The sequence below is a fragment of the Citrus clementina genome, unplaced genomic scaffold (assembly GCF_000493195.1).
Source record: "Citrus clementina cultivar Clemenules unplaced genomic scaffold, Citrus_clementina_v1.0 scaffold_2, whole genome shotgun sequence".
NCBI lineage: Eukaryota > Viridiplantae > Streptophyta > Magnoliopsida > Sapindales > Rutaceae > Citrus > Citrus x clementina.
In genome coordinates, this window is record NW_006262688.1 from 26,340,295 (window position 1) to 26,366,631 (window position 26,337).

The 26,337-nt window shown below is 39.0% G+C and overlaps 1 protein-coding gene and 2 non-coding genes across 3 annotated transcripts; 2 read left to right on the top strand and 1 right to left on the bottom strand.

The window, feature by feature from the left end:
• Positions 1-5,325: 5,325 nt before the first annotated feature.
• Positions 5,326-7,193, bottom strand: LOC112101016. The gene is made up of 5 exons (XM_024190911.1): positions 6,961-7,193; positions 6,491-6,719; positions 6,147-6,373; positions 5,623-5,980; positions 5,326-5,526 (listed from the first exon to the last, which is right to left on the bottom strand). The coding sequence occupies exons 1-5, from the start codon at positions 7,191-7,193 to the stop codon at positions 5,326-5,328; spliced, it is 1,248 nt and encodes a 415-aa protein (XP_024046679.1).
• Positions 7,194-12,363: 5,170 nt separating this feature from the next.
• LOC112101300 lies at positions 12,364-12,467 on the top strand. The gene has a single exon (XR_002907427.1). It is a non-coding gene; the product is annotated as a small nucleolar RNA R71 (small nucleolar RNA).
• Positions 12,468-24,040: 11,573 nt separating this feature from the next.
• LOC112101252 lies at positions 24,041-24,144 on the top strand. Its single transcript, XR_002907379.1, has one exon. It is a non-coding gene; the product is annotated as a small nucleolar RNA R71 (small nucleolar RNA).
• The last annotated feature ends 2,193 nt before the right edge of the window (positions 24,145-26,337 follow it).

Below are 26,337 nucleotides of genomic sequence, written 5' to 3' on the forward strand. Positions count from 1 at the left end.
CATGATTGATCAGAGCCAAGACTATAGGCGATATACTTCCTTGAAGATGCCACTGGACGAGGTGTATGAGGCCATAAAAGATCGAAAATTTTTGTACCTCCTTACCTCATTAACAAAGCTACCCAGCAGGAGAGATAGGGGACGCTATTGCAAGTTCCATGGCACTCACGGTCATACCACAACTGAATGCAGAGATCTCAAGACCCATGTTGAAGATTTGGTGAAAAATCGATACTTGGACGAGTTTATAGATGGGACTTTCCTGATGGTGGCATCGTCAAGTGAAGGGGAGTAGAGTGATAGGAACTTGAGCCACGAGTAGCCTGTGGAAAGAGTAATTGCCGGGGGCCCAACATTGGCGGGAAATTTCAACAGATCGAGGAAGAACTACGCTAAGTATACCATGACTAGCATAAAAGTGTTCTTCAACACCTCAGCAGCCAAGCGAGCAAGAATCAGACAAGTTCCGATCATGTGGACAGATGAGGATGAGGAAGGGATTCTATATCCACATGAGGATGCCTTAGTCATTAAAGTCACCGCTGCTAGCAAGAAGTTTGACTGGATTCTGGTAGACACGAGAAGTTCGGTCGATGTTTTGTTCAAGCCAACTCTGGAGGAGATGGGAATAGCAAACCTGAGGTTAGAACATACCAATACCTCCCTGAAAGGATTTGGAGGAGGAAAGCTGGTTCCTCTTGGCATGGTTGAACTGCCCATCACAATTAGCAGCTCCCCGACAGAAAAGATTATGATACTTGATTTTGTGGTGGTCGATGAAGAGGGTCCTTATCAGATGATCATAGGCCGTTCTTTTCTGAGGATGAGCAAAGCGGTACTTTCCAACCATTATCTAACTCTCAAGTACCTGGTGAATAGGGTAGTTGGAGTGGTGCGAGGAGACTAGAGAATTGCCCGATGCTGTTACTCCACAGTAGCAAGGGAAGCAATGCAGATTATATCCCTTGATACTCGAGTGGGGGCCAAGAATGGCAGACAAGAGCCTATAAAGGAGTTAGAGACAATAAGCTTGGAACAAGATGATCCAGGAAAAATGATCCGAATCGGGTCGAGGCTTAAAGAAAAGCAAAAGCGGGAGTTGGTGCAATGCCTGTGAGCTTATGCAGACGTGTTTGCTTGGACACATGAAGACATACCGGGAATCGACCATGAGGTCGCATGTCATAGGCTGGCAATAAAGAAGGGTGCTCGGGCAGTAAGGCAAAAAAGAAGGTGCTTCAACCAAGAGAGGTATGAGGCCATAAATGGCGAGGTGGAGAAGCTGTTGAAAGCAGAGTTCATTCGGAAAGTTAAGTACCCTGAGTGGATATCGAATGTGGTTTTAGTGAAAAAGGCAAATGGCAAATGGAGGATGTGTGTAGATTTCACAGACCTCAATAAGGCGTGCCCGAAAGATAGCTTTCCCTTACCTAAGATCGACCAGCTGGTTGATTCAACAGCCGAGCATGGCCTGCTCAGTTTCATGGATGCATTTTCGGAATACAACCAAATCCTAATGTTCGAGCAGGATGAGGAGAGCACGACATTTATTACTAACCAGGGTTTGTTCTGTTACAGGGTAATGCCGTTCGGTCTTAAAAATACGGGGGCCATGTACCAGAGGTTGGTGAATAAAATCTTTAAGACGCTGATTGGGAGAACAATAGAGGTGTATGTGGACAACATGATAACCAAATCAAAAATCCCGAAGGAACATGTCGAGCACCTCGATGAGACATTTAGACTTTTAAAGAAATACAAGATGAAGCTCAACCCGGAGAAGTGTGCCTTTGGTGTCGAGTCATGAAAATTCCTTGGGTTCATGGTGAGTCACCGGGGGATCGAGGCGAATCCTGAGAAAATCCAGGCAATCGTGCAGATAAAGTCTCCTCGTAACTTGAAGGAGATACAGAGTCTTACGGAGAGATTAGTGGCCTTGAGTCGATTCATATCCAAGGTGACAGATAAATGCCAGACATTCTTTTAAGTGATAAGGAGAGGAAAGAAAACAGAGTGGACCTCTGAATGCGATGAAGCCTTTCAGAATTTGAAGCAATATTTGCAGCAAGCACCTCTGTTGTCCACGCCGCGGGATAGGGACTTGTTGTTCTTATATATAACGGTATCAGATTGTGCAACGAGTTCTGCTCTAGTGAGAGAAGAAGAAGGGGTACAATATCCAATATATCACACAAGTAAGGCCCTGCTAGATGCTGAGACCAGATATCCACCGTTAGAAAAATGGGCACTTGCTCTTGTGGTTGCTGCTCGGAAGCTGAGGCCATACTTTCAAGCATTTCCCGTCTCGGTAATCACAAACCAACCGTTACGGCAGACACTATACAAGCCGGATGCTTCTGGTCGGCTACTGAAATGGGCCATAGAGTTGAGTGAGTTCAACATAAGTTTTAAACCTCGAGCAGCGATAAAGGCCTAGGTAATGGCCGACTTTGTGGCAGAATTCGCAGAGCCTGGAGTAGGATTCGATCAGTTAGATGCTGCTAGAGTCAACAACGAAGTTCGGGTATGGCAGATGTCGGTGGATAGATCCTCAGGGGAGCAGGGGTCTAGAGCATGGATTGTCTTGGAAGGCCCAGAAGGGGGGGAAATCTCATATGTTGTAAAGTTCGAGTTCACAGCCACAAACAACCAGGCCGAATATGAAGCTCTAATAGCGGGCTTGGAATTGGCCAAGGTAGTAAAAGCGGATAGGATGAAAATCCGAACTGATTCCCAACTGGTTACAAATCGTGTCAATGAAAGATTTCAACCAAGAGATGAAAAAATAGAGCAGTACTTGAAGAAAGTCAAGCAGATGATTGGGAAGTTTGAGGCGGTTGAGGTGATACAAATCCCAAGGGAGTAGAATAGTCAAACAGATATTCTGGCCAGGATGGCAGCTATAGCGAACCCAAAAATGCCTAAGTCGATCCATTTGGAGGTGAAGACCAGCTCTAATATCGAGCAGAATCTGGAGGTGCTGTGGATAGAACAGAAATGCTCGTGGATAGACCCGATAATCTCGTACATCAATGATGAGGTATTGCCACCAGATAAGTTATGAGCTCGAAAGACCAGAGCCCAAGCGTCAAGGTACACAATGATTGATGGGGTATTATATCGGCGAGGATATACCCTACCGTTCCTTCGGTGTTTAGATGAGGACGACGCAGATTACATACTAAGAGAAGTACCTGAAGGAGTTTGCAGAAACCATTCTGGTGCGAGATCCCTTGCCCACAAGGTTCTAAGGCAGGGATATTTCTGGCCGACAATGCACCAGAATGCGCAGGAGAAGACCAGGAGCTGCGTAAGTTGCCAGAGTTTTACAAATTTCTCTACTGAACCACCAGAGAAGCTCACTTCTATAGCCTCCCCATGGCCATTTGCTCAATGGAGAATTGATTTGATTGGGCCGTTGCCAAAGGGACGAGGAGCAGCAATACATGCAATAGTAGCAATAGACTATTTCATGAAGTGGATAGAGGTAGAAGCCCTCAGCAGGATCATAGAGAAAAAGACAACTGACTTCGTATGGAAAAACCTGGTCTATCAGTACGGAATCCCTTATGCCTTGATAACAGATAATTGTAGGCAGTTTGATAACCATAACTTCAGGGACTTCTGCCAGAACCTCGGGATAGAGTTGAAGTATTGCTCGCCTGCTCACCCTTAGTCTAACGGACAAATAGAAGCAGCCAACAAGATAATCAAGAGGCTTTTGAAAACCAGGCTTGGAGCAAAAAATGGTGCATGGGTTGATGAGCTATCAAGTGTATTATAGGTATACAGGACAACCCATAAACCAGCAACCGGCGAAACTCCATTTGCCTTGGCCTTCAGACATGAAGCTATTGTACCAGTCGAGATAGGGATGACCACGCACCGGACATATCACTTCGATGAGTAGGAAAACAACGACCAGATGTGCTCGAACATGGATTTGCTGATCGAGAAAAAAGAGCAAGCATAAAAACGATCATCCATCTACCAGCAGAGGGTTGCTCGGTATTACAACCAGAAGGTGTGTATACAACAGTTCAAGGCCGGCGATTGGGTACTGAGAAGGGTGAATTAGAACACGAAAGACTCGACACAAGGAGTACTCGGACCAAACTGGGAGGGGCCATATACGGTCAAGCAAGTAGCAGGACCCGGAACCTATAAACTTGTTCGCGCGAATGGCCACGAGGTGAAATGCCCCTGGAACGCAACACACCTCAAGAAATATTTCCAGTAAGACTCGTTCCTAATTTAAAGTTATTTCTGTTCGCTTTTGCTGTTATTCGTTGTATGTTAAATCAATCTCGAGTAAGTCGAATTCAGTAATTAATGAAACCATAAAGAATTCCAGTCAGTGTAATGTTATTCTAAGGCATGCAAAGGCTCACCAAGTCTCAAAGCCTGTTTTATGACGAGACCAGAAGCCAAGCGTGCCGGGATCTACTCAACCAAGCGAAGACGAGCAGACTCTCAAACGTTGTAAAAATTTCTAAGGCATGTAAAGGCTCATTAAGTCTCAAGCCTATTTTATGGCGAGACCAGAAGCCAAACGTGCCGAGATCTGCTCGACCAAGCGAAGGCGAGCAGACTCCCAAACGTTATAAAAATTTCTAAGGCATGCAAAGGCTCACCAAGTCTCAAAGCCTGTTTTATGGCGAGACCAGAAGCCAAGCGTGTCGGGATCTGCTCGACCAAGCGAAGGCTAGCAGACTCCCAAACGTTGTAAAACTTTCTAAGGCATGCAAAGGCTCACTAAGTCTTAAAGCCTGTTTTATGGCGAGACCAAAAGTCAAGCGTGCCGGGATCTGCTTGACTAAGCGAAGGCGAGCAGACTCCCAAACATTGTAAAACTTTCTAAGGCATGCAAAGGCTCATTAAGTCTTAAAGCCTGTTTTATGGCGAGACCAGAAGCCAAGTGTGCTGGGATCTGCTCGACCAAGCGAAGGCGAGCAGACTCTCAAACGTTGTAAAAATTTCTAAGGCATGCAAAGGCTAAGTCTCAAAACATGTTTTATGGCGAGACCAGAAGCCAAACATACCGGGATCTGTTCGACCAAGCGAAGACGAGCAGACTCTCAAACGTAGGGCAACGGGAAGTCAAACTTTTCAGCACCTGCTCGACCATAATATAAGCGAACAAAAAATAAAATAATTTGCCAAGAGCTCGAGGCAAAGAAAGCAAATAAGAACATTCTTATTAATCTACCAATAACATAAAAAACTGTTAGTCTTAACACATAATGTTTCAAAAAAACAACTACAACACAAGGTACATTCAAGAGGACAATGGGTCAGTAAGCTGGGTTGCTTCTACTGGCTGCTCTACTTCAGGAGCAGGGGGGTTTCACCAGTTGCCCCAGGGGGGGTACTTGCCTCGGCAACATCAGCAAGGACTGCACGAGGAGGAAAGGTTCCCTCCTCGGTGGCACTTGGCTCCAACTTTTCAACATCTTCTTTGGCTGCCTCTTCATCCATATATTGGGCAACACCAGCAGCAAGCTCGTCCGTCTTCAGATCAGGATGCTACTTCCCAAGGATGGCCACGATGCAGCGATAAGAATGCCGAAGCCCCTGGTCATATTGGTTGTCAGCTTCTTTCTCTAGGTTCTCGACTTGAACCTGATAGGAATCCTTGAGAGATTCGAGCTGAACCTCGTACAAAACCTTCTGCCTTTGCAAATCCCCCTTGACCTTAGTCAGCTCTTTCTCGAGAGTAATGGCCTTCGCCTGAGCGAGAGATTCTCGCTCTATCAACTTCAGATTCTCGAGGTTCAGGTCTCCTGCTTTCTTCTCGGCAGCATTAGCTTTGGTCTTGGCTGATTGAATGTCCTCTCTCATCTTTCGGTCATAGCGGCCGACCTTAGCCTTATAGTAGGTGGCCATGCAGCCGAGGTGAAAAGCATTATACTGCATAGCCCCCACCAGCTCGCCCAGAGTACTGCCATCAAAGTCCTCCAAGTCCTTCTTGCTCACGAGCCTAGAAAACTCATTGATATAGGGGACCAGATGCTCTACTCAATTGTCGGGCAAATGAGGTTTCGACCCAGTTGGTGGAGAAGAAGAAGCGGGGTCAGTGGCTGCTCCACTAGCTTCTCCGGCTTTGGTAGGAGGAGGTGGTGGTAGAGTGCTCAGGGGGGACCTACTCCGCAATATTCACCCGCTTTGCAGCGGGAACATCCTTATTCTGGTCCCGCTTAGCAGCATGAGGTCGAGGACGTTTCCGATTCAGAACCCTGATCACAACATCCTCCATCTTAAGGTCAGTGGACACCAAACAAGATTCGAACAAGTTGTAAGTAGTTAGCAACTCTCGGCCAGAACAGGAATGGACCAACACAGCCTCGACCCGCCTGAGTGGCTCAAGTTTAAGCTGGTAGTGCACACCCCATGAACTTGCAATTCGAGCAGTTATTGGGTTAGAGGTAAATCAGTAAAATGAAAACAACTATGGAGATAAGACATCTAAAGTGAGCATGCAACCTAGGACCACGAAACGGGGTGGGACGCGATAATCCTTCCCGTCAACTTGTACAACTTGACCCCAGGGACCCCCAGTAAAAATGAATTTTTTCTTCCAATTTCCACCACCACCACCAGTTGGAATGTCAGTTATGGGTTTCCTGGTCTTGGTACTTGATTGGAAGTAATACCAGCCAACGTCTTTGGGGCTGCTCTTTAGCTGGTACAGGCGCTTCACCTCATCAACTGTGGGCTTGCTTTGGCAATATATGTCCCACAATATGAACAGACCAGAAAGTATTCTCCACCCGTTGGGGTTCAGTTGACCAGGAGCTAAATTCAACCCGTTAAGTATTCGGGCAAAATTGGGTTGTAGGGGGCACCTCATCCCAAGCTTAAAACTTTCCAGAAACAAAGTAACGTATCCCCTAGGAGGCCGGCTAAGAGTATCTTTTTTTTCTTAGGATCCTAAGGGGTATATCATCAGGAATATCATACCTAGCCCGGAGGTTATCGAGCTCATCTACGGTAGTCGTGCACGTGATGAAGTCAATAGCGTAATGCTCCGATAGAGCCCTACCTCTTATTTTGCTCTTCCTATCTGGTCGAGATGTTCCTGGTGAGGACATTTCACCAGAATCATCTCCCTGGTCCTTACTCAAGGTATCTTCCGAATCAAAAGATCCTTTGTTGCCGCTATTACCGGTTGAGGAGGTTATTTGGGGGGACATCTGTTGTGCAAATTTTAATGTACTCGCAAGCGCACGAATCTATTGTAGTGTAGATCAATGGTGATGAGTGTCGATCCCACGAGGAGGAGGATTTTAATTGTGTATAGAATTAATTTTGCAAAATGGGTGGTTGGAATTGTGGTGGAAGTGATTTAAATTATCCTAAAATTGGAATTGAAATTGCGATAATAAATTCTAAAATTGGAATTGCAATGGCGAGAATAAGTTGAAGCGAAATCTATTGAAATGACGTACTTGGGTATCTGGATCCGTATCAACATGCATCATGGGTGTTGTGCAAATTTTAATGTACTCGCAAGCGCACGAATCTATTGTAGTATAGACTAATGGTGACGAGTGTCGATCCCACAAGGAGGTGGATTTTAATTATATATAGAATTAATTTTGTAAATGGGTAGTTGGATTTATGGTGGAAATGATTTGGAATATGCTAAAACTTAAATTAAAATGGCGAGAATAAATTCTAAAATTGGTATTGAAATGACGAGAATAAATTGAAGAGAATTCTATTAAAATGACGTACTTGGGTATCTGAATCCGTATCAACATGCATCATGGGCTAAATAATCCTTATTAATGCCAATTAAATCATGAGGGGGGAATCCACACCTCATGAACCACGCTCTAATCAATATGGTGCTAAGGGCTTATCGTGCCAAATAATAATAACCTTGTACTAGAGGGCCGGTGAAACCAAGGCGGTACTAGACAAGATTAGTATTATTTGTCGACGAGAAGTCAAAACATCTACAAAAACTAGAGGGGAAGAGAAAATAAATTTACCAAATAAAGCCCATGACACATGTTGAGACTTCACCTTCAGCCCAAGCTTGAAAGAAAATTAGCCACTCATAATTGAACTAGGGGCAAAATGGGAATTTATTAAAATACGAAGAAAATACAAGATGGAGAAGGAATTACAGAAAATGGATCCCAAAAATGGATTCAGAGATATCAAATTAGGGGGGAGAGGCCCCCTTTTTATAGATACATGGAGTAAATCATGGCCATCGGATTAAAAACAGTTTGGACGCTCAGGATTGCGCCACGTCATCAGTCAACAGTCCACGGTTTGACCACGCGGATGAACAGTAACACGGTTTGACTCGGATGAACAGTAACGCAGTTTGGTTGAAAATAATCCTGTGTAATGCATGCACCGTACGCGAGATTTTTCGTCAACTGATATGCTACCATCAACAGTACATAAGAATTTTAGTCCAACAGGATCGTGACACCTCATCAGTCAATGCCACATCATCGGTCAATGCCACGTCATCATCCGTCTATGTGAACAGTGTCGTGAACAGTAACGTATACAGTACCGTACATGTGAATAGTGTCATTTTTCCTTTTATGCTCCTCCTAAAGTTTTTGACCGTCCTGAGTTCAAAAGTGATGTCCGTTTTGCCGTCTGATTTCTCCTTTATTGTGAAATGACTATAATGCCCCTAAAATACATAAAATACTTAATTAAAATAAAACACATGTAATTAAATCACAAGAAGGTTAAATACATAAAAGTAAGGGTTGTTAGTAAGACTTGAAATGTAAAATGACGGTTTTCTCCTTTATAAATATGCATTTTCTAACACTCAACACACCCCCCAACCAGCTTATTGCTAGTCCCTAGCAAATAAAGCGAAAACAAAATTCAAATTCAAAATGATTTTTTTTTTTTTTAGAAACACTCGTGTTTATTCAATCAGATTAATGATAGCAATCAAATAAAAGTATAAGCATTATCTCCAGTCTAAAGCAACATCACACTCACATCAACCATCCACATGAATTAGCCCAGTAGACTTTGTTATAGCTACTTTCAAGAATGACATGTCAAACCCCAAAATCTCACTGGAAGTAGTGACACTCTCACAAATAAATTAAACCCAATAAAAATAGTCACTCCAATGAATGATAATTGAGAGAGAAAATAATAAAGAAGTGATATCACATGCTCTCACCAAGATGAAATAAATATGCCCTCAGCTTAGAAATAATACGATCTCAAGTCAAATAAAATGTAAGTCAACCCACTTTATTTATCTTTTTTTTTTAATTATGCATCACTACATCTTTTTAGCCCATATAACTAGCTTCTACTTCAAACTATAGTTCCCTAAAATCAAGAAGGACTTTTATTAGGACGTAACGTAGGCTAGGGACATGGTTAACAAAGAAGGGAAATAAGGAAAACAAAGTGTATGTTTGAGAAAAATGCAGAGATTTTTTTTATTTTTGGAAGTTACAAGGTGGATAAAAGGTACATCCTTAGAAAGATCTTACTTCTCTGACTGTTTTAGGTGAAAGAAGATTAGAAATGAGATCCACCTTGGCTTTGTCAACCTCAATACCTTTGCTCGAAATGATGTGACCGAGAACAATACCTTATTTTACCATAAAATGACATTTCTCCCAATTTAAGATCAAGTTCTTCTCGATACATCTCTGCAGAACTAGTGTTAGATGATGTAAACATTGATCAAACGAGTCACCAAAGACAGAAAAGTCATCCATAAAGACTTCAAGGAATCGTTCAACCATATCAGAAAAAATGCTTAACATGCATCGTTGAAATGTAGCAGGTGCATTACATAATCCAAATGGCATTCTCCTATATGCAAATGTGCCAAAAGGGCAAGTGAAAGTAGTTTTCTCTTGATCTTTTGGTGCTATGGGAATCTGATTATATCTTGAATAGCCATCTAGAAAGCAATAAAATTCATGGCCTGCTAATCTATCAAGCATTTGATCAATAAATGGTAAAGGAAAATGGTCTTTACGTGTGACAGAATTCAACTTTCTATAATCAATGCATACACGCCATCCTGTAGTTACTCTAGTGGGTATCAATTCATTATCAGCATTGGTAACTACTGTGACTCTTGACTTTTTGGGGACAACTTGTACAGGACTGACCCATGAACTATCAGAAATGGGGTAAATGATACCTCCGTCTAATAGCTTCAGGACTTCTGTTCTAACAACTTCTTTCATGTTAGGATTTAACCGACGTTGCATCTCCCTAGTAGTTTTAGCATTTTCATCAAGGTGAATGTAATGCATGCAGTCTACTGGGTTTATACCTTTTATGTCTGCTATGGTCCATCCTAATGCTCCTTTGTGCTCTTTTAAAACATCCAACAACTTACCTTTTTGTTTGTCATTGAGGGATGATGAGATGATTATCGGCAGAGAACTTTCTTCTCCCAAAAATGCATATTCTAAAGTATTGGGTAATGGTTTGAGCTCGAGTTTCGGTGGTGATTCTGATGATGGGATGAGTTTCTTCTCTGATGGTGCTAGTTGCTCAACTCTTGACTTCCATTTATTAGTGTCCATAGATGGTGCTGAGTCAAGCAGGGCGTTGACCTCATCGACCGATCTGTCAATATCAAAATCCAAACCAAAGTGAGTTAAACATGTTTGTAAAGGATCACTAAGGTTTGAAACAAAAGTATCATCAACTAATGCTTCAATTAAATCCACATCAACAATTCCATCATCTGCACTGTGAGGTTGTTTGGCAATGTTGAAGATGTTCAGCTCCATAGTCATGTTGCCGAAAGACAACTGCATATTTCCAGTTCTGCATTGAATGTGAGCATCCGCAGTTGCCAAGAAAAGTCGGCCTAGAATAATGGGGATGTGCTTCCTTGAATCCTGTATTGGTTGAGTGTCAATTACAATGAAATCAACAGGAAAATAAAACTTGTCTACCTGGATAAGCACGTCCTCCACAATACCACGAGGTATTTTCGTGGACCGATCTGCGAGTTGTAACACCACTAGAGTTGGGTGTAATTCTCCAAGTCCAAGTTTCACGAATACAGAGTAAGGCAAAAGATTTACACTAGCTCCTAAATCCAACAAAGCATTCTCAATTGTGTGGTTCCCTATACTACATGAGATAGTGGAGGAGCCTGGGTCTTTGCATTTTAAAGGAATTTTATGTTGGAGTATAGAACTAACGTTTTCTGTTAAAAATGCCTTCTTTTGAACATGCATATTTCTCTTTTTAGTACAAAGGTCTTTAAGAAACTTGGCATAAGATGGAACTTGTTTAATAGCATCTAGCAAAGGGATGTTAACACTTACCTGTTTGAAGATTTCAAGAATCTCACCTGTGGATTTTCCCTTCTTTCCTTTCGCTAACCTCTGAGGAAATGGAGCTTTAGGAACATATTCTCGTGGGTTGGTTTCTTCTTTTTCCTCCGGTGGTGAGTCCTCAACATTCACAGGTACAATTTGATTTTCTTTTGTCACCGGCATCTCCACTTTGTTGTCGACTTCTTTTCCTTTTCTCAAGGTCATGACTGCTTTGACCTCTCCATGCTGCTGTGGTGAACTGGTACTTGCTTCATGTACTCCTTTAGGATTAGGCACTGGTTGACTTGAAAATTTGCCTTTCTCAACAGTCATTGCCAATGTCTGAACTGAAGAAGCAAGTTGTCCCACCATCTTTTTTAGGCTTGAAACAGATTGAGCTTGTGAGTTGAAGCCTGCTCTTAACTCATTTCGTAGTCCATCAATGGTGCGGTTCTGTTGCTCAATCGTGGAGTGAGTAACATTCCTGAAATTCTGGAATGCATCCTCCCATGGTCTAGGTTGAGAGTGGTTCTAGTTCTGATTGTATGGTCTAAATGGTGGCTGAGAGGCTTGAAGATTTTGTGGAATTGGTGGAGCTGGAGCTGTTGGTCCATTCTGTTGGAATCCTTGAGACCATGAAAAATTGGGGTGGTCTCTCCATCCAGGGTTATATGTGTTGGAGTATGGGTTGTAATTCGATGGTTTTCTCATTACACCTATGGCATTGGCTTGATCTGAGTATGAGTCATGGTCATGTGGCTCTGTTGATTTAGCAGTCGATAATGATGCTATTTGTCGAGAGAGACCTTCAATTATCGCTTTGACTTCTTTAATTTTTGAACTTGATTCGCCAATGTGAACCTCATTTACTCCCTTAATTCTTCTAGTATTCCTGAGTGATCGACTCCGTTGTTGGGAATTATCCGCTTGTCGCTGGAAGAATTACCAAATCTCTGATGCACTTTTTGACATTAGCTCTCCTCCACTTGTTGCCATTAGCCATTCTTGCACATTCGGCAATAATCCCTCCAAAAAGTATTGGCATTGGTGCCATTTCTCGTACCCATGATGTGGACACTTCAAGAGTAGCCCATTGAATCGCTCCCATGTTTCGAAAAATTGCTCGTCCTCTCTCTGGGTAAACTCTGAGATTTCCCTGCGAATAGCATTGGTTTTATGCACTGGGAAATATTTATTCAAAAATTTTGTAACCATTTGTTCCCATGATGCAATGCTATTAGCAGGCAATGTATTAAGCCATGAACGAGCTCTATCCTTTAAAGAAAATGGGAATAGTCTAAGTTTAACATCATCGTCTGAAAAATTTTCATATTTAAAAGTTTGACAAATGGCATGAAAATCATTCAGATGATTATATGGATCCTCATTTTCTAGGCCATAAAATGTGGGGAGACAATTTAGCACACTAGGTTTTAATTCGAAACTCCTAGCAGCTACATTTGGGTATCTTATGCATGATGTGCTTAAATTAGTTAAGGGACTAAAATAGTCCTTAAATGGCCTCTCTTGTGGTGCTTGTAAATCCATTTCAAATTTATTTTTAATGTGCTTTTGTGTGCGAAGTGTTTTCTCAAGTTCAAGGTCTATAGGTTCAAGATTAGGTAATAATAACCTACGACCATGCATGCAAGACAAATAAAATAAAAATAAAGATGGGAACAAAACAAATAAAAATAAAGAAGAGGGAGAAATTACGATACTAACCTTATTGCGCTATTACAACCTTTCTATAAAAATACACAAAAATAAATACGTGAAATAAATTAACTAAAAATTAAATTAATAAAATAAAATAAAAATTACAAAATGTTAAAGAAGAGAAAAAGAAAAGAAATACTAACCTTTATATGTAGATTCACTTTTTTTTTCTTTTTTTTAATTAAAAAAAATACAAGAAAACAAATAAAAGAAATTATTCAAAAAATTAATTCTATGAATTAAAATTACTTACCTCCCCGGCAACGGCGACAAAAACTTGTTGTGCAAATTTTAATGTACTCACAAGCGCACGAATCTATTGTAGTATAGACTAATGGTGACGAGTGTCGATCCCACGAGGAGGTGGATTTTAATTATATATAGAATTAATTTTGTAAATGGGTAGTTGGATTTATGGTGGAAATGATTTGGAATATGCTAAAACTTAAATTAAAATGGCGAGAATAAATTCTAAAATTGGTATTGAAATGACGAGAATAAATTGAAGAGAATTCTATTAAAATGACGTACTTGGTATCTGGATCTGTATCAACATGCATCATGGGCTAAATAATCCTTATTAATGCCAATTAAATCATGAGGGGGGAATCCACACCTCATGAACCACGCTCTAATCAATATGGTGCTAAGGGCTTATCGTGCCAAATAATAATAACCTTGTACTAGAGGGCCGGTGAAACCAAGGCGGTACTAGACAAGATTAGTATTATTTGTTGACGAGAAGTCAAAACATCCACAAAAACTAGAGGGGAAGAGAAAATAAATTTACCAAATAAAACCCATGACACATGTTGAGACTTCACCTTCAACCCAAGCTTGAAAGAAAATTAGCCACTCATAATTGAACTAGGGGCAAAATGGGAATTTATTAAAATACGAAGAAAATACAAGATGGAGAAGGAATTACAGAAAATGGATCCCAAAAATGGATTCAGAGATATCAAATTAGGGGGGAGAGGCCCCCTTTTTATAGATACATGGAGTAAATCATTGCCATCGGATTAAAAACAGTTTGGAAGCTCAGGATTGCGCCACGTCATCAGTCAAGAGTCCACGGTTTGACCACGCGGATGAACAGTAACACGGTTTGACTCGGATGAACAGTAACACGGTTTGGTTGAAAATAATCCTGTGTAATGCATGCACCGTACGCGAGATTTTTCGTCTACTGATATGCTGCCACGTCACCATCAACAGTACATAAGAATTTTAGTCCAACAGGATCGTGACACCTCATCAGTCAATGCCACATCATCGGTCAATGCCACGCCATCATCCGTCTATGTGAACAGTGTCGTGAACAGTAACGTATACAGTACCGTACACGTGAATAGTACCGTACAAGTGAACAGTGCCATTTTTCCTTTTATGCTCCTCCTAAGGTTTTCGACCGTCCTGAGTTCAAAAGTGATGTCTGTTTTGCCATATGATTTCTCATTTATTGTGAAATGACTATGATGCCCCTAAAATACATAAAATACTTAATTAAAATAAAACACATGTAATTAAATCACAAGAAGGTTAAATACATAAAAGTAAGAGTTGTTAGTAAGACTTGAAATGTAAAATGATGGTTTTCTCCTTTATAAATATGCATTTTCTAACACTCAACACACCCCCCAACCAGCTTATTGCTAGTCCCTAGCAAATGAAGCGAAAATAAAATTCAAATTCAAAATGATTTTTAAAAAAAAAAATTTAGAAACACTCGTGTTTATTCAATCAGATTAATGATAGCAATCAAATAAAAGTATAAGCATTATCTCCAGTCTAAAGTAACATCACACCCACATCAACCATCCACATGAATCAGCCTAGTAGACTTTGTTATAGCTACTTTCAAGAATGACATGTCAAACCCCAAAATCTCACTGGAAGTAGTGACACTCTCACAAATAAATTAAACCCAATAAAAATAGTCACGCCAATGAATGATAATTGAGAGAAAATAATGAAGAAGTGATATCACATGCTCTCACCAAGATGAAATAAATATGCCCTCAGCTTAAAAATAATACGATCTCAAGTCAAATAAAAACTGTTAGTCAACCCAATTTATTTATTTATTTTTTTTATATGCACCACTACATCTTTTTAGCCCATATAATTAGCTTCTACTTCAGATTATAGTTCCCTAAAATCAGGAAGGACTTTTATTAGGATGTAACGTAGGCTAGGGACATGGTTAACAAATAAAGGAAATAAGGAAAACAAAGTGTATGTTTGAGAAAAATGCAGAGAATTTTTTTTTTTTTTTGGAAGTTGCAAGGTGGATTTCACCTATTATTGTTATTTTTATTCTTTTGAAACAACAACTTTTGTTTTGTTGTTTTTTTTTTTTTTGCTATAACTTCACTAAACAACATAATTATTTACATTTTCTCAAACATAAATAGGTGATGGAACTTATAAGTTATCGGGTAATACTCCAAATCGGAGTGGGTCAATATGATAAGTTGACAAAGAAAATATTTTTTTTTAAAGGCTCAAAAGGGTTAACTATGGATATTTAATAAAAGGGATGGCTAGAAAAGCTCAAACGGATCAAAGATGGCATTTCCATCGTCTTTTAGGGCTCTAAATAACCTTCCATATCTACTAGTTAGATGGGCCTCCAAATGTAGCAACACACTTTTTTTTTTATTAAGGGTTAACTCAAAAGAAATCTAGAAATCGTGTATACAATAATAAACTGTTAAGCTGTATAAAGAATGGGCAAAAGGGTTACTCTCCAAGAAAAATGATAGGCTCAAAAACTCACTTGGTACTTATTATGACATGTTCATTCCTTCAAGCAACTCATATATGTAGAGCTGGCAAAATGGGTCATCGGGTCGTGTTCGTGTCGTGTTAAATTTAGGTCGACCCAAACCCGACCCATTTAATAATCGTGTCAAAATATTGAGACCCAAACCCGACACGGAAAATAATCGGGTTACCCAATAACCCGTTTAATATCTATATATTGAACAAAAGTTACATCAAATATTTACACATTATCATACATACATACATACATAATTTATTTATATTATAAAATATACATATCTACCAATATATTACACATTTACACTATTGAGGTTTTAATTATATATATATATAATATTATATATCAATATTATAAAATATACATGTCTATCAATTTTTACACATTTACACTATTGAAACTCTAAATGTATGTAAAATTTTATAAATAAAACACTGTGTTTATATTCACCCTTTTAAAGAATAAAAAAAAGAAAATCATCTCTAATATTTGAGTTGTAATTATAAGAATATGTAAATTATTTTTAAATAGAAAATATAATCGAGTCATTGATCGGGTAAATGGGTCAAGAATTTTAACCCTAACCCGACACGGAAAAAAATCGTGTTGACCCGAACCCGACCCATTTAATAATCGTGTTAAATTTGACGACCCATACCCATTTATTTATGTTGTGTTCGTGTCGGGTAATCGGGTCGTGTCAAATTTTGCCAGCTCTACATATATGTCTCCGACATCAACATGTAGAGTAGCAAACATAATGTAACATCACTTAAGACCAAAGATAATACAAATACTAAAATTTAAAATTAATCATGTCACTCAATGTTAAAACAAATCACACATTTTTTTTTTTAAACAACATTCTACCCCCAACCTATTCTAAACATGAAAGGAAAATATGCATGCAGAAATGTGAAAATGATACATAAAAACTAATTAGAAAAGTTACACGTAAAATGATAGAAAACGAAAATGATTTTTTATTTTTTTTTAAAGAAGATGCGTTTCTAGAGGAACTACACTCCATATTCAGCCATCTTCGACTCAAAAGTTGGAAAATGTATATTTATAGAGGAGAAATTAAAAAGAAGAAAAATAAACATAAACACATAATAAAGAAAAAGAAAATGTTTGAATTTTTTTTTTAAAGTTTTTTTTAAATTTTTTTTTAAACGATGAAGATGCGTTTCTAGAGTCACTACACTCCATATTCAGCCATCTTCAACACAAAAAGTTAGCAACAGTTAGTTTCTACAACAAAAAATTAGTAAAAACTTAACCAAAATTCCACAATTGTCGACTATTCCCTCCCCCCAACCAGAACGAAACATTGTCCTCAATATTTGAAATGAAAGAAGTAGAGTTTAGAAGACATCACCTGGGTGGTGCAACACAGAAGAAAATATTTACAGGCGGAGAGTTAAATCTAATTTGTACTTCTTACTACTGCTACTGTTACCATTATTATTTGGACGCTCCAACACAAAGGTCCAGGGGTCTGGCTCCGGTCTATAAGCTTGTAACTGATCAAGTAGCTCATTAGCAGTGTAAGCACAAATAAAGAGTTTTTTCACATTAGCGGGAATGAAATAGTTTTTTATTGCATGGTTAAGAAATGCGATAAAGCCATCATAAAAGTTATTGACATTTAACAAACCGATGGGTTTTTGATGGATGTGCAGATGGGCCCAAGATGCTAGCGTGATAAGTGCCTCTACTGTTGCAAGATCTCCTGGAAGGAAAATAAAAGCATCAGCATGATTAAGCATTTCAGTTATTCTTTCTTGCATACCTGAGACGACTAACTCTTCTCCAGTTCATGAGTCAGACGAACTACCCAATGGTTTTAAAACTCTTGGGATGATGCCTAACACTTGACTTCCTCTGATAAAAGCTGCTTCTGAGACCATTTTTGATAACCCTCGATTACCTCCTCCATACACTAAGTGTAATTTTCTCGCTGCTATGCTTCGACCAAGATCTATGGCTGCCTCAACGAACTCTTTATGTTTGCCATATGTAAATCCAGAAAGCACACAAATGTTCTTGAATTGTCTATTGGGAGTAGCTGACATTGTGATACTTCTCAAAAATAATTTGTGAGTGCTTGACAAAAAAGAAATCACATTTAAGAGTCTTGGTGATAGTGGGTCATGGTTGTGTATAAGGTAATATGTCAGTGTCAAATAACGCGTAAAGCACGTCGCTCGCAAGTCAAAAAGAAAACAGTAAAATAAAATTATTAAAGACAATAATGCAAACAATAAGACAATAGTGAAATAAAATAACAATAAAGTAAAAGGATATTTACAGGTAGTTGCGACTGTGGCTCACATCTTCCTCTGGTTTTATGTCCAGAAACGGCTTGAACGTCCTCTATGGGTCGAGGATAGGCTTCCTATCCAGTTTTCTTATAAACTGGCAAACAGGGTCGTTTATAGTCAGATTCCCGAGACTATATCGTGCATGCTCTTTCTGAAATAATGGCCATAACTGGAGAATCGCTCCTTACACATATCCACTGGGATGCGTTTCAAGAGACAAAAGGATATCATCCAATGACTCCTTATTCAAGCCATCCCTAATGAATTGAATCTTATCTTCCCTGTTATCAGACACCATTCCTAAAGAACATGGGTTTTTATTGCAACTCATTCTAGCACACTTATGACAAGCAACAGAAATTCTTCGAGCTCGTCGTTTTCTTGCATAATTTCCTTTACCACAACCAAGCATGTATGCAATAAATTTTGGAGGTAACTCACCTGCCGATCGTACTTTAGCCTCGATTAACCAACGGATGTCAGTAGTTATGTTATTCCTCATGAGTAATCGCATACGTTCGGACCGAGCTTTATAGATCGTAAGGAGGGCATTCTGAGGAAATGAAGGGAATCGCTTGTGAAGCTTCGCTAGAATCTCGTTTCTGTCCATACCTTCGCCTCAGAATATCAGTTATTATGGGAAACTGAAGTAACCGATTTGATTGTTATGGAGTACCGTTATCCGCCACTTCACCGGAGTAACAAACTAAAGCACACAAATAGAAAAACAAATTAAAACACACAATTAAAATCGTCATCTTATTGAATTTACCTCAAGCTCCAACTGGATGTCGTAAACACTTCTTTCAATGTCTCTGAGTTGGCGTTCTAAACCCTCAACATAGGCTACTAACTCTGGTGGTTGTAGAGCCCAAATGCGTTGTGTTTTACAAAATTGAATCTGCCTTTTGAGATGAGTTTTGACACGTTGAAGTGGTTTAAGAATGTTCAGGAGGAATGGTCTAGGTATGAGACTCATGATTAAAAATGATAAGAGAAAACTTAATGGTAAAATAAACACACTTATGCAAAAACAATTTCAATTAGCAAAAGAATAATAATAAAAAGAAAGAAAGAAAGAAAAATCAAATCAACGAAAAGAAAAAAAAAATCAATTCAAATTTGGTGGGTCACTCAAATTTATTTCGGTGTCTTCTTCATATGGTTGGTACTCTAGATATGGCTTTAATCTTTGACCATTAACTTTAAACGTGACACCATTCTTTGGGTCCTTAATTTCAATTGCCCCATGTGGAAAAACAGTATGAACAATAAATGGACCAGACCAACGAGAGCGTAACTTACCTGAGAATAGGTGCAAGCGAGAATTGAATAAAAGCACTTTCTGACCTGGAGTTAATGATTTTCTCATAATTTGCTTATCATGGAAGACTTTCATTCGTTGCTTGTAAATCTTGGCATTTTCGTATGCATCATTGCGAATTTCTTCAAGTTCTGCCAGCTGTAATCTTCTTACTGAGCTGGCTTGCTGCATGTCAAAATTGAATTTCTTGATGGCCCAATTAGCACGATGCTCGAGTTCCATACGCTAGCCTTTCCATACGCTAGCCTGTAGGGTGACATCCCAATCGGGGTCTTGAAAGCCGTTCTATATGCCCATAAGGCATCATCAAGTCTTAATGACCAATCTTTTCTGTCTGGCCTCACCGTCTTTTCTAATATGTGCTTTATTTCTCGATTGGATATTTCAACTGGGCCACTGGTTTGCGGATGATACGGAGTCGCCACTTTGTGTGTGATTGAATACTTTGTCAAAAGAGCTTTGAATGCTTTGTTACAAAAGTGGGCACCACCATCACTGATTATTGCTCGAGGGAATTCAAAGCGTGAAACAATGTTGCTTTTCAAAAATGCTATCACCACCTTGTGATCATTGGTCCTACATGGAATTGCTTCTACCCATTTCGATACGTAGTCAACAGCAACCAATATGTATTGATGGCCAAAAGACGGGGGAAAGGGTCCCATGAAGTCGATACCCCATACGTCAAAAATTTCAACCACTAAAATTGGATTTAATGGCATCATGTTCCTTCGTGTAATGCTCCCCATTCGTTGACACCTATCACATGAAGAACAGAAAGTGTAAGCGTCTCGAAATATAGTGGCCAATAGAAACCACATTGTAAAACTTTAGTCGCTGTTTTCTTAGCACTGAAATGGTCTCCACAAGCTTGTTCATGACAGAATGAAAGGATATTCTGAATTTCACTTTCTGGGACACATCGTCTAACAATTTGATCCGCACAATACTTGAACAAATACGGGTCACCCAAAAGAAATTCTTTATCTCTGCAAAGAATTTAGCCTTGTCTTGCTTGGTCCAATGCTCTGGAAGTTTACCTGTAACAAGATAATTAACTATATCAGCATACCAAGGTAATACTTCCACACTCATTAATTGTTCATCTGGAAATGACTCATTCAATATTAATGTCTCTGTAATTGTGTCAAAATAGAGACGAGAGAGGTGGTCCGCCACAACATTTTCTGTCCCTTTCTTATATTTGAATTCCAAGTCAAATTCCTGCAAAAGTAACACCCAACGAATTAGTCTAGCTTTTGCATCTTTATTTGTGAGAAGATATTTAAGAGCAGCATGATCTGTGAACACGATTATTTTACAACCAATGAGATATGATCAAAATTTTTCCAATGCAAACACTATTGCTAGCATTTCTTTTTCAGTAGTTGAATAGTTCAAATGTGCATCATTTAATGTCATACTAGCATAGTAAATAACGTGGGGAATTCGATCAACTCTTTGTCCTAATACTGCTCCTACTGCATAATCAGATGCATCACATAGTAGCTCAAATGGTAAGCTCCAGTTTGGGGCCTGAATGATGGGTGATGATGTCAACAACTGTTTTAATTTTTCAAACGCCATAAGACATGAATCACTAAAGATAAAAGGTACATCCTTAGCAAGTAGATTGCATAAGGGTCTAGAAACTTTGCTAAAATCTTTAATGAAACGTCTATAAAAACCAATATGCCCAAGGAAAGATCTTACTTCTCTGACTGTTTTGGGTGAAGGAAGATTAGAAATGAGATCCACCTTGGCTTTGTCAACCTCAATACCTTTGGTCGAAATGATGTGACCGAGAACAATATCTTATTTTACCATAAAATGGCATTTCTCCCAATTTAAGACCAAGTTCTTCTCAATACATCTTTACAAAACTAGTGTTAAATGATGTAAACATTGATCAAACGAGTCACCAAAGACAGAAAAGTCATCCATAAAGACTTCAAGAAATCGTTCAACCATATCAGAAAAAATGCTTAGCATGCATCGTTGAAATGTAGCAGGTGCATTACATAATCCAAATGGCATCCTCCTATATGCAAAAGTGCCAAAAGGGCAAGTGAAAGTAGTTTTCTCTTGATCTTTTGGTGCTATGGGAATCTGATTATATCCTGAGTAGCCATCTAGAAAGCAATAAAGTTCATGGCCTGCTAATCTATCAAGCATTTGATCAATAAATGATAAAGGAAAATGGTCTTTACGTGTGACAGAATTCAACTTCCTATAATCAATGCATACACGCCATCCTGTAGTCACTCTAGTGGGTATCAATTCATTATCGGCATTGGTAACTACAGTGACTCCTGACTTTTTGGGGACAACTTGCACAGGACTGACCCATGAACTATCAGAAATTAGGTAAATGATACCTGCATCTAATAGCTTAAGGACTTCTGTTCTAACAACTTCTTTCATATTAGGATTTAACCGACGTTGCATCTCCCTAGTAGTTTTAGCATTTTCATCAAGGTGAATGTAATGCATGCAGTCTACTGGGTTTATACCTTTAATGTCTGCTATGGTCCATCCTAATGCTCCTTTGTGCTCTTTTAAAACATCCAACAACTTACCTTTTTGTTCGTCATTTAGGGATGATGAGATGATTACCGGCAGAGTACTTTCTTCTCCCAAAAATGCATATTCCAGAGTGTTGGGTAATGGTTTGAGCTCGAGTTTCGGTGGTGATTCTGATGATGGGATGAGTTTCTTCTCTGATGGTGCTAGTTGCTCAACTCTTGACTTCCATTTATTAGTGTCCATAGATGGTGCTGAGTCAAGCAGGGCGTTGACCTCATCGACCGATCTGTCAATATCAAAATCCAAACCAAAGTGAGTTAAACATGTTTGTAAATGATCATCACTAAGGTTTGAAACAAAAGTATCATCAACTAATGCTTCAATTAAATCCACATCAACAATTCCATCATCTGCACTGTGAGGTTGTTTGGCAATGTTGAAGATGTTCAGCTCCATAGTCATGTTGCCGAAGGACAACTGCATATTTCCAGTCCTACATTGAATGTGAGCATCCGCAGTTGCCAAGAAAGGTCGGCCTAGAATAATGGGGATGTGCTTCCTTAAATCCTGTATTGGTTGAGTGTCAATTACAATGAAATCAACAGAAAAATAAAACTTGTCTACCTGGATAAGCACGTCCTCCACAATACCACGAGGTATTTTCGTGGACCGATCTGTAAGTTGTAACACCACTGGAGTTGGGTGCAATTCTCCAAGTCCAAGTTTCACAAACACAGAGTAAGGCAATAAATTTACACTAGCTCCTAAATCCAACAAAGCATTCTCAATTGTGTGGTTCCCTATACTACATGAGATAGTGGGGGAGCCTGGATCTTTGCATTTTAAAAGAATTTTATGTTGGAGTATAGAACTAACGTTTTCTGTTAAAAATGCCTTCTTTTGAACATGCATATTTCTCTTTTTAGTACAAGGGTCTTTAAGAAACTTGGCATAAGATGGAACTTGTTTAATAGCATCAAGCAAAGGAATGTTAACACTTACCTGTTTGAAGATTTCGAGAATCTCACCTGTGGATTTTCCTTTCGCTAACCCCTGAGGAAATGGAGTTTTAGGAACATATTCTCGTGGGTTTGTTTCTTCTTTTTCCTCCGGTGGTAAGTCCTCAACATTCACAGGTACAATTTGATTTTCTTTTGTCACCGGCATCTCCAATTTGTTGTCGACTTCTTTTCCTTTTCGCAAGGTCATTACTGCTTTGACTTCTCCATGCTACTGTGGTGAACTGGTACTTGCTTCATGTACTCCTTTAGGATTAGGCACTGGTTGACTTGAAAATTTACCTTTCTCAACAGTCATTGCCAAGGTCTGAACTGAAGAAGCAAGTTGTCCCACCATCTTCTCGAGGCTTGAAACTGATTGAGCTTGTGAGTTGAAGCCTGCTCTTAACTCATTTCGTAGTCCATCAATGGTGCGGTTCTGTTGCTCAATCGTAGAGTAAGTAAGATTCTTGAGATTTTGGAATGAATCCTCCCATGGTCTGGGTTGAGAGTAGTTCTGGTTCTGATTGTATGGTCTAAATGGGGGCTGAGAGGCTTGAAGAATTTGAGAAATTTGTTGCATTGGTGGAGCTGGAGCTGCTTGTCCATTCTGTTGGAATCCTTGAGACCATGAAAAATTGGGGTGGTCTCTCCATCCAGGATTATATGTGTTGGAGTATGGGTTGTAATTCGATAGTTTTCTCATTACACCTATGGCATTGGCTTGATCTGAGTAAGAGTCATGGTCATGTGGCTCTGTTGATTTAGTAGTCGATAATGATGCTATTTGTCGAGAGAGACCTTCAATTATCGCTTTGACTTCTTTAATTTCTGAACTTGATTCGCCAATGTGAACCTCATTTACTCCCTTAATTCTTCTAGTATTCCTGAGTGATCGACTCCGTTGTTGGGAATTATCCGCTTGTCGCTGGAAGAATTCCCAAATCTCTGATGCACTTTTTGACATTAACTCTCCTCCACTTGTTGCCATTAGTCATTCTTGCACATTCGGCAATAATCCCTCCAAAAAGTATTGGCATTGGTGCCATTTCTCGTACCCATGATGTGGACACTTCAAGAGCAGCTCATTGAATCGCTCCCATGTTTCGAAAAATTGCTCGTCCTCTCTCTGTGTAAACTCTGAAATTTTCCTGCGAATAGCATTGGTTTTATGCACTGGGAAATATTTATTCAAAAATTTAGTTACCATTTGTTCCCATGATGAAATGCTATTGGCAGACAATGTATTAAGCCATGAACGAGCTCTATCTTTTAAAGAAAATGGGAATAATCTGAGTTTAACATCATCGTCTGAAAAATTTTCATATTTAAAAGTTTGACAAATGGCATGAAAATCATTCAGATGATTATATGGGTCCTCATTTTCTAAGCCATAGAATGTGGGGAGACAATTTAGCACACTAGGTTTTAGTTCAAAACTTCTAGCAGCTACATTTGGGTATCTTATGCATGATGTGCTCAAATTAGCTAAGGGACTAAAATAGTCCTTAAATGGCCTCTCTTGTGGTGCTTGTAAATCTATTTCAAATTTATTTTTAATGTGCTTTTGTGTGCGAAGTGTTTTCTCAAGTTCAAGGTCTATAGGTTCAAGATTAAGTAATAATGACCTACGACCATGCATGCAAGACAAATAAAATAAAAATAAAGAAGAGGGAGAAATTACGATAGTAACCTTATTGCGCTATTACAACCTTTCTATAAATATACACAAAAATAAATACGTGAAATAAATTAACTAAAAATTAAATTAATAAAATAAAATAAAAATTACAAAGAAAAATAAATTGAAAATTAAATTACAAAATGTTAAAGAAGAGAAAAAGAAAAGAAATACTAACCTTTATATGTAGATTCACTTTTTTTTCTTTTTTTTTAATTAAAAAAATACAAGAAAACAAATAAAAGAAATTATTCAAAAAAATTAATTTTATGAATTAAAATTACTTACCTCCCCGGCAACAGCGCCAAAAACTTGTTGTGCAAATTTTAATGTACTCGCAAGCGTACGAATCTATTGTAGTGTAGATCAATAGTGACGAGTGTCGATCCCACGAAGATGAGGATTTTAATTGTGTATAGAATTAATTTTACAAAATGAGTGGTTGGAATTGTGGTAGAAGTGATTTAAATTATCCTAAAATTGGAATTGAAATTGCGATAATAAATTCTAAAATTGGAATTGCAATGACGAGAATAAGTTGAAGCGAAATCTATTGAAATGACGTACTTAGGTATCTGGATCCGTATCAACATGCATCATGGACTAAATAATCCGTATTAATGCCAATTAAATCATGAGGGGGGAATCCAGTGAACCACGCTCTAATCAATATGGTGCTAAGGGCTTATCGTGCCAAATAATAATAACCTTGTACTAGAGGGCCGATAAAACCAAGGCGATACTAGACAAGATTAGTATTATTTGTCGACGAGAAGTCAAAACATCCACAAACATTAGAGGGGAAGAGAAAGTAAATTTACCAAATCAAGCCCATGACACATGTTGAGACTTCACCTTCAACCCAAACTTGAAAGAAAATTAGCCACTCATAATTGAACTAGAGGCAAAAAGAAAATTTATTAAAATACAAAGAAAATACAAGATGGAGAAGGAATTACAGAAAATGAATCCTAAAAATGGATTCAGAGATATCAAATTAGGGGGGAGAGGCCCCCTTTTTATAGATACATGGAGTAAATCATGGCCATCGGATTAAAAACAGTTTGGACGCTCAGGATTGCGCCACGTCATCAGTCAACAGTCCACGGTTTGACCACGCGGATGAACAGTAACACGGTTTGACCCGACTTTGAACAGTAACGCGGTTTGACCCGGATGAACAGTAACGCGGTTTGGTTGAAAATAATCCTGTGTGATGCATGCACCGTATGCGAGATTTTTCGTCCACTGATATGCTGCCACGTCACCATCAATAGTATAAAAGAATTTTAGTCCAACAGGATCGTGACACCTCATCAGTCAATGCCACGTCATCGGTCCGTCTATGTGAACAGTGTCGTGAACAGTAACGTATACAGTACCGTATACGTGAATAGTACCGTACAAGTGAACAGTGTCATTTTTTCTTTTATGCTCCTCCTAAGGTTTTCGACCGTCCTGAGTTCAAAAGTGATGTCCGTTTTGCCATCTGATTTCTCGTTTATTGTGAAATGACTATGATGCTCCTAAAATACATAAAATACTTAATTAAAATAAAACACATGTAATTAAATCACAAGAAGGTTAAATACATAAAAGTAAGGGTTGTTAGTAAGACTTAAAATGTAAAATGATGGTTTTCTCCTTTATAAATATGCATTTTCTAACACT

What these genes read in the sequence shown, in the direction of transcription:
- LOC112101016 (XM_024190911.1), bottom strand. Translation starts at nt 7,193, where the DNA reads ATGTCCCCCCAAATAACCTCCTCAACCGGTAATAGCGGCAACAAAGGA. An exon ending in CTCGATAACCTCCGGGCTAG is followed by an intron (nt 6,720 to 6,960) that starts GTATGATATTCC and finishes ATATTGCCAAAG; the next exon opens with CAAGCCCACAGTTGATGAGG. An exon ending in AAGCGGGTGAATATTGCGGA is followed by an intron (nt 5,981 to 6,146) that starts GTAGGTCCCCCC and finishes TGAGTTTTCTAG; the next exon opens with GCTCGTGAGCAAGAAGGACT.